Here is a 9,179-nt window from a genome sequence, read left to right on the forward strand (position 1 = left end):
GCCCCCCCCCCCCCGTACAAAATAATGCCATAAGCCCAGTAGAAAAGATAGATCAGCCTAGTTTTTCCAAAGCATTTCTTTTATTGTCCTGGTCTTTGGTGACTTTGAAATGAAATCAAAGAGTCTTCTAAGCAGAGGATTTTTTTTAACTTTATGAACTATAATTACTTCTTTAAAAATATTTCTTATTTTCCCAGAATTGACTCAACATGAAAGAGGATCAAGTTGTACAGGAAGAACCAGGATTCCAAGATGAAGAGGTATAACAAATATGTTGAAAGATACACAGATATTCAGTCATTTCACACACACGCAAAATGAAGTTCCTTGTCTCTTAGCTACTATATTTGGAAACAGTAGAAATAAGATATAGTTATGCATTACAAATATGAACAGTTTGATTGGCAAGGGATGTTAACATTAACTACTTAGCAACTGGCTTGAAAGGGTTTTTGTTTGTTTTGTTTTTGCAGTTCTGGGCTAGACCCCAGGCCCTCATGCATGCTAAGCAAGGGCTCTACCACTGAGATACACATCCAGCCTGCTGTACAAAAGTATTTCAGTAACTTAACTGGTATGGCCATGTTGGTGCCTAAGCACATTGGTACTGAATAGCTGTCTGGTCCTAGAAGGAGAACAAAATTTGGAGGGGAAGAATGTTGCAAAAACATTTAAAATGGGTCAAATGTTCCACTGCTTTGGGTAAAGTTTTTAAAATTTTAAGGAAGCTGTGGCAAAGGTTATTGGCTTTGCAGACCTTTCAAAGTTGGTGCCTCTTCTAAATATGTAATGATGTGTTTGAAAAAATGTTATCAATACCACCACAATCTGCCTAAAAAAGTGGAATTTGAGACATTTTGGGATAGGTCTAATATTCAATTAACTCTTTAAAAAATATGTAACATTTGGATACAAAGAATCAAAACTCCATTTTTTTCTTTTCTGTTCCATTTCCTTTAGGAATCTTTGTTTCAAGACATTGACCTATTACAGAAACATGGAATTGTAAGTAGTTTTTCAATGCCATGTTGAATTGTCCGATTCAGAGTTTCCCAGCATCAGCCTTATAAACATTTGGATGATTCTTTGTGTATTTGGGGGCAAGGGGTTGTTCTGTGCTTTGTAGGGTGTTGAGCAACAAGCTTGGTATTCCAGAACAACCTGGTCCCAGTGTGACACCCAGGGTGCCATGAGATCCTAGCAAAGAGGTGGGCAGATCCAGGATTGCTAAGTGCAATATACTGGGGGAATTACTGACGAAAGCACAGCCCAGGCATTGGGAAGACCAAGTAGATATCTGTAATTTAGGTTAGAAGGAGGGTATATACTTGGTTAGAATGAAAGTGACTTCATGCAAACTGTAATGTTTCTGGCTTAGCTTTAATATCAAAAAGTCAGACACATTCCAGGGTCCAGTTGTAAAGCTCTACATATCACCCTAATGGTTTGTTCTGTTTATGGTAAGCTGGGAAATTATGCAGAAAAAAAAACAACTGATATTATTCTGGAGCATTTATGTTGCATATGGCTGTGGTCATGTAATGTCCAGATGCCTCCATAAAAATGGCCTCTACTTACTCATTTCATGCCAGTAGCACTCCTGCAGCTGTAACACTAGACACTATCATATGTACCCAGGAATCAGAATTGTCCCTCATTCAGAACCACTAATCCAATTGGAGGTATTAAGAACTTGCTCTAAAATCATTATAAATCTTCTTATCTATCTAGATTTATTCTATCCATTAACACAAAATTTAATTCTGTTTGTCAGGTGGCTGGCTTAAAACTAGATGGATTTCAGCAGTAATTATTGATAGTAAAATTCTGCTGATGTTATCTTTTGAGAGCCTCCTATCTAAAGTCTTTTTTTATATTTATTTTTTTAGTTGTAGTTGGACACAATACCTTTATTTTATTTATTTACATGTGGTGCTGAGGATCGAACCCAGGCCTTGCATGTGCTAGGCAAGCGCTCTACTGCTGAGCCACAACCCCAGCCCTCTAAATCTTTCTATTTTAGAAAATAGAAGCAAGGAAAAAAAATTCTGTCTTTTGGCGATCTTTTTATTTGCATTCTCCTGGGGCAGAAGGAAAAATAATCTTTAAAAAATTTAGAACATTTTAATAATGAAGTTCTGTAGAAGGAAGGAACTGAACTGAGGGGGTGAATGTGTGATAAATTTGTTAGTTTTTCCACCAACAGACTTTTCTTTTGAGTTCCCTGTTACATTGCCATGGTCTCACTAACATTCTTGGGAAATCAGGGCACAGCCAGAACATTTGACAGTCTGGTGGGTATGTTCTACTCAGATATTTCCAGAACATTTGGAAATATTTTTTACCATCCTCCTTCTTACTTTTGTCTTGTCTTCTGAAATATACCTAAGGCTCTTGCAAAGCACTCAGTATCAAAGCAGTATTCCACCTGGTTGCTTGTATAAAATTGGCATCATGATGGAAGGAGATGGACAGAAAAGCACATGTCATACATAGTACGGGAACCTTTTAGGCTGGCATTTTATAAATCTGTTGTGCCCATTCTTCCATTTACAGAACGTGGCTGACATTAAGAAACTGAAGTCAGTAGGAATCTGTACCATTAAAGGGATACAGATGACAACAAGAAGAGCCCTATGCAATGTCAAAGGGCTTTCAGAAGCCAAAGTGGACAAGATTAAAGAGGCTGCCAACAAACTCATTGTAAGCAAAATCCACTCTTGCTGTTTTAGTTTAGAAGGGCTTCATGAGTCTTTGTAGCTTTTCTCATTATGTGAGAATTCTGAATTTCTGTAGATCACAATATGTGATTATCCCCAAGTTAATGTTTTAATCATTTTGGTTCCAAAGCAATATCAATCAATTTCTCAAAGATTGTGGTAGGGAATTAAGAGACCTGGAACACTAATTAAGGTAATTATTTTTACCTAAAAACTTTCCTTTTTGTCTCCCTTTATGCTACTTTTGACTTTCTGTTTCGCTGCCTTTCTTTCTCTCATTTATTTTTTTACAACCTCCTTCTTACTTTTATCTTGTCTTCTGAAACATACCTAAGGCTGTTGCAAAGCACTCAGTATCAAAGCAGTAATCCTCTTCTGGTATAATAGGCCAGTTGATAAGAGCACATTGGTGAGCAAAAGGCTAGCAGTGATTAGTTCTACATGTGTGTGACTGATAGAAATGACCATGATGATGCCACTGATGATGCTCAAGTACCCATACTCTCCAACTGGGCCCATGGACTGTGAGTGGCCTATGAGCTGTCAGGCAAAAGCATATATGCCTTTGACCCAAGCTTTTTTGTAGAGCCCTTAGGGACCACTAGGGGTACCAGCTGTGGAACTAGGAATGTACCAAAAGTAGTCACCAAGTGTCCCTTTCTGCAGAAGATCAAGCCTCTCCATTTGTATGTGTGGGTCTCAATCCAGTCAAGTCCAGAAGTTCTCTTTACCAACAGTCATTTGGTTTCCTTCTTCGGAGACAGTCAGGACTGAAGAGAGATGCAAGTGGCATTGTGGTCCTTAACTTGGAGAAGACCCAGCTGAACTCTGAACCCTCCCAGTTGCTGTAGCTTCAGGTTCACTTTGGCAGTATATCCACAGTTCAATTCCATAATTGCCAGCGTGTCTAAGGAAGCCCTAAAGCGGTATCCAGGAAACAGTTTGGGAAACTACTACTTAATAGCTCTTAGATATTAGTCTTCTTTGGAACTTAAATTTCATCATCAAAGAAAAGAACCCCTCTTTTTCTGCACCCAAAGTCTTATCCTTTCTTAGTGAAAGCCAGGTCTGGGCTTGTTCCTCCGTCTCCTAAGTTCTTCAAAGTTTGAGAACCACTATCACCATATGGAATAACAAAGGGAAACACATTCAACAACACAGGGATCTACTTTCACCACTGCACTGTGCAGCTCCACCACTGTAAAGTTGTAGCTCATTAATCAGCAAATATGTACTAAATCTACCATGTGAAAAATGTTGTCATATATTCATGGAAACAGGTATTTCTGTTCTCCTTGAAACTTCTAGAGCTGGAAAAAAAATGATAATGTAGAATGAAATCATCTGAACCATTCAGTAAAATACCATTCTGCTTTGTGCCATGAATATATTTTATTTAATGTTCATAGCTATCATATGAGACACTATTATTATCGCCACTTGACCCAAAAGTGAAAATTGATTTACAGCAATATTAAGTAATTTATCCCATATCATATAACTAGTAAGGACCAGAGATACAATTTGAACCTAGGAAGGGTGGTTCAAAGTTAGTGTTTTTAACCATGATCTGGTCTACCTTCAAAGATGTCAGAATTGTAGCTCATACCAAATGATGACCTTGATAATTGAGCATATAGTTTTGAGCAGCATTTGAAAAATTAAAAAAAAAATTTGTTGTAGTTGTATAGAATGCCTTTATTTTATTTGTTTATTTATTTCTTATGTGGTATTAAGGATTGAACCCAGTGCCTCACACATGCTAGGCAAGCACTCTGCCACTGAGCAACAGCACCCCCAGCATTTGAAATTGAAACCATTATCTTATACCCTTTTTGAATCTGTCTTTTTATCTTTCTGTAGGAACCAGGATTCTTGACTGCATTTGAGTATAGTGAGAAGAGGAAGATGGTTTTCCATATCACCACTGGGAGCCAAGAATTTGAGTATGTATCTCAACATTTTTTATAACCACCAAGTACAATCTTTGGAATACCATGTTTCTTTTCTTTCATCTGGTTGTTATTTCTACTATAATCAGTAGAAATAGCTTCTTTTTTTGGAGTAGCTTGTTGGGTTTTTTTCCCAAAAAATACAAACCAAAGAAATTGCAGACTGCTTATAGGAATAGGATTAAATTTATTCCAAGAAATTCAGACCCAAAATATAAGTGATTTCTGAATCAGTCTATATTAATGTATAAACTATTTTAAAAAATCAGTTTAGCTTTTCATTTCCTTTCCTTCTCCACTGATGAAGAAAGTTTCATTTCACCTTTTGAGCTTACTTAAAAATCAGTTGTTAGCCAGGCGCAGTGGTGCATGCCCATAATCCTAGCAGCTCAGGAGGCTGTGACAGGAGAGTCACAAGTTCAAAGCCAGCCTTGTCAATTTAGCAAGGCTCTGAGAAATTTAGCGAGATGCTGTATCAAAATAAAAAATAAGAAGGAATGGGGATGGGCTGGGATTGTGGCTCAGTGGTAGAGCGCTCGCCTAGCACACCTTCAAAAAAAAAAATCAGTTGTTAGGAGCCAGATGTGGTGGTATATGCATGTAATTCCACACTTGGGAGACTGAGACAGGAGGACAACAAGCTCAAGGCCAGCCTCAGCAACTTAATGAGACCATTAGCAAATCAATGAGACCCTGTCTCAAAATATAATAATAATAACAACAACAACAACAGTGACTGTGGATGTAGCTCAGTGTCAAAGCAACCCTGGCTTTAATCCCCAGTAACCAAAAAAGAAAAAAAAACTCACTTGTTCGATTGAATATTTTAGAATAATACAGGATTGGTTTTGCATTTCAGCAGGGACAATTTTAATCTTACTCCTATAATTTTATTCCTTTTTGTTTACTATTTTATGATTTCTAAGACATATTATCTTCCCAAACCCACGCAAATTGATTAGAATGGGCTCTTTGCCTACCTTACTAGGCAGAATTAGTCTTTAAGTTAGAGTAGTGTTCAGGAGCAATTACAACAAAAGCAGTATTAAAGTATTCCTGAAAACTCTGGCTTTATAAGAAAGGGCAAGAAAAAAGGATTTCATAGTCAAATATGCCTCCATTTTGAATGTTCAGTGAGCAACTCAGGCTTCACAAATCCAAAACCAAACTTTTGCTCTTTGTCCTGTATCTGCTCCTCCTGCAGGTCCCTCATCTGAGATCTTTTTAGTGATCTTCAGACCTAAAATCTTGGTGTCATTCTTGGTATCTTCTCCCCCACCCCCCACACTACCTATAATCCATTAACAAATCCTGCCTTCTAACTAACCTGTTTCTTTCAGACCTTGCCCCTCCTGTTTATGCTTGATACAAGAACCAGAATAATCTTTTTATTTATGTATGTATTTTTTGGTACCAGGGATTGAAACCAGGGGTGCTTAACCACTAGGCAACATCCCCAGCACTTTTTTTTTTTTTTATCTTTTTTTTGAGATAGGATCTCACTAAATTGCTTAGGGCCATGCTAAATTGTCAAGAATGGCTTTGAAGTGCAATCCTCCTGCCTCAGTTTCCCAGACCACTTGGATTACAGGCATGCACCACCTGCTCCATCCTTTTAAAATGTAGATCAGAATGTGACACTCTACTCAAAACACTCCAATGACTTCCCATTTTAGCTAGAGAAAAAGCCAAAGTCTTCCCCAATCCCTAATCAAATCTCATCTTTTATTCTTCTGGTTTACTGTGTACCTGAAACACTAGCCTGTTTGCATTGCCTAGAATGTATCAGATACATACCTGCATCAGGGCCTTTGCATTCAGTGTTCCCTCTGCCTGGAATACTCTGTCCTTGTATATCTCCGTGGCTTGTCATCTCTTTCAGGTCTTTACTAAAATGTCACATCTCAAGAAGGCCTTCTCTGATCACTTTATTTGAAAATGTAAGCTCCCCTCCTTTAAACTCTGTAATATTTATCCCATTTCTCCATCTTATTTTTATTCATACCATTTAATAATGTCTGACATGCTACTTATGTTTCTTAATTAATTAAATTTTTGAGGTGCCTCATATATGCTAAGCCAAGTGCTCTATCACTGAGCTATCTCCCCAGCCCTTTACTTTTATTTTCTGACCTCCCTCTAGAATGTAAGATCCATGAGGTAAAGGATTTCAGTATTTTTTGTTCTTTGCTTTATTCGCCAAAGGTAAAGTGGTTCTCAATAAATATTTGTTGAATGACTAAATAAACACATAATGAATAAAATAAGTTTACGAAGTCCAATCTACTATATATTCTTCTTGAAGATTCACCATGCCTTCTGTCTTAATAAACGATCTGTGAAATCCTTCAGTAAGACGAAACACCTTTTTAACCCAGCACTGCCCCACAGAACCTCCTCTCCAACCCCCATGGAAGAGTCTTTGGGAAATCCTGCCCCAAGGCAAATTGTTGAAAATCAAGTTGATCAATAAAACTTGATTTTCAGTGACAATCTGACATTCCCCAGTTACTCTGCCTGGTGGCTTATGAACCTTTGGGCTATATAAATAAATATTGAGTCTTCATTGATGTTTGCTTTTGGGCACAGAAAAGATCACTCGGGAGCTAAGTTTTTTAAAATTAATATTTGATTCATTAAAATTTCTCTTAAACTTTTAAGTTCTTTTATAAATCTAGTAAATTTTAAGAGGGTTTTTATGATATGGTTAACTAAATTTCCTCAAGCATTTAAGTTATACATTTAGTATATTGTATTTCATCAGTCTAAAAATAAATGGATAGACAGGTGCTCCAAAATAAATGAATTTATTTGGGAATAGTAGAGAATTGCAATTTGGAGTACACAAGCTATGGCAGGCCACAGGTGTATCCAGGAGGGTGGGTGAAAGAAAAAGAAACCAAAATTTACAAAGATCAAAAGTCACAGGAGACTGTTACTGTAGTTGGTGTTAGCTTATTGGCTGAGACAGCCATTGCTAGGCATGTATCCTTGTACAAGCACTCCATCTAGAACATTGCAGTCTTGAAGTTCTCCCAATAAGTTCTATTACTGGTCTACTGAGGAATGTTTTTTAATAGGTCTTGTTTGAATCATGTATGTGTGAGAACTTCTATTCTGTGGACTTGTCAGGTTCTGTTTTGTTAGTTTGACATAAGTGACTTCATTTTGGTACTGGTAGCTCTCATAATTTCCTTTAAGAACTTTGTCTAATTATTAACAAGCAAGATCTTCCCAATTACCTAAATATCTTTTGAAAACTAATGAACTTATAAATATAGTGGGACTTTGGCACTCATAAATGTTCAGATACTGTTTATGAACTCAGATATCAACTTAAAAAATCATAGCTCTATGTCATTTAATTATCCAGAGACTATTCTGCTATTATAAAAAGACCAAATTTCCTTACATTTTAAAAGTTCTCAAAGAACAAATATAAAATCATCATGAAAATTACTGTGAAAATAGTAAGTTGTGGGTTTTAAGTTTTATCTCTATTTTAAAATCTTCTTAGGTATAAAACATTATTTCTACATCTAATTCTGTATTTTCCTGAGTTTCACAAATGAAATAATTATATTACCCCAAATAATCTGGGGTACACTCCTAAACAAATTTTGGAGTTACCTTTGCAGCCTGATTGTATTACATATTAACCAGAAATTGTGTCTGGTATTTTTCAGAGCTATAGCCTTTCAGGGTGATTTTTTTACAAGATGAGGAGAGGCAAGTAAAGCTCTCTTTTAGTAGTTGCCTGACCTGTTACATCTCCAAGGGCAAAGCCTCCAAATGGGGTGATTGCTCAGCTTACATGTCCTTTAGATTCAAGCTACACAGGTCAGTATCTAGATTTTTGTGTTCTTCATTGAAGTCTGTATCCCTCACTAAGTTTGTTTGTAACTTCCAACATTGCTTCAATTTACATTTAAATTGCTCTCTTAAACTAGTAAATTCTCTATTATTCCCAAATTCCCAAACTACATCCATAACTCCTAAGGCTTTGTCTGATCAGTGATCATATCTCCAAAGACTTGCTAATAGAAACTACAAAGGTTTTTTAAGTGTTCCTACCAGGTATTAACACAGTTAATACAATGTTTGTTGTATTTGATGAATGAATGAAATCATAACTAAATTTAGTTCTTTTCATATCAAGAACATTAAATGCCTAAAACATTGGGTTACCAAATAAATATATGCTATCAAAACCTGGCAATTATTCTTCTGACTGCTAATATTACCTATAACATCTTTAAGCATTTTCTATTCTGACATGTTGTCCTTAAAATTTGGTTTATGTGAAATAAGCCAAATATGATGACAATCTCTGGATTCTCCTAATATCTGCTTTTTGTGTTTCTTTTTTTTCTTTCTTTTTTTTTTTTTTTTTTTATGGTTACCAGGTTTGAACTCAGGGGTTACCAACAGCTGAGCCACATCCCTAGACCTATTTTTTTTCATATTTTATTTAGAGACAGGATCTCACTCAGTTGCTGAGGCTGGC

The 9,179-nt window shown here is 36.5% G+C and overlaps 1 protein-coding gene across 1 annotated transcript in view; it reads left to right on the forward strand.

The window, feature by feature from the left end:
- Positions 1-58: 58 nt before the first annotated feature.
- The window catches only part of Dmc1 (DNA meiotic recombinase 1), a 34,581-nt gene continuing 25,460 nt past the window's right edge, over positions 59-9,179 (forward strand). Inside the window, exons 1-4 of the mRNA XM_015482704.2 lie at positions 59-260; positions 961-1,005; positions 2,557-2,703; positions 4,584-4,666. Coding sequence (XP_015338190.1) covers positions 210-260; positions 961-1,005; positions 2,557-2,703; positions 4,584-4,666 — 326 coding nt within the window. The 5' untranslated portion in view covers positions 59-209. The remainder of the gene's footprint in view (positions 261-960; positions 1,006-2,556; positions 2,704-4,583; positions 4,667-9,179) is intronic.

The sequence above is a fragment of the Marmota marmota genome, unplaced genomic scaffold, assembly GCF_001458135.2.
Source record: "Marmota marmota marmota unplaced genomic scaffold, marMar, whole genome shotgun sequence".
In the NCBI taxonomy this organism is placed as follows: Eukaryota; Metazoa; Chordata; class Mammalia; order Rodentia; family Sciuridae; genus Marmota; species Marmota marmota.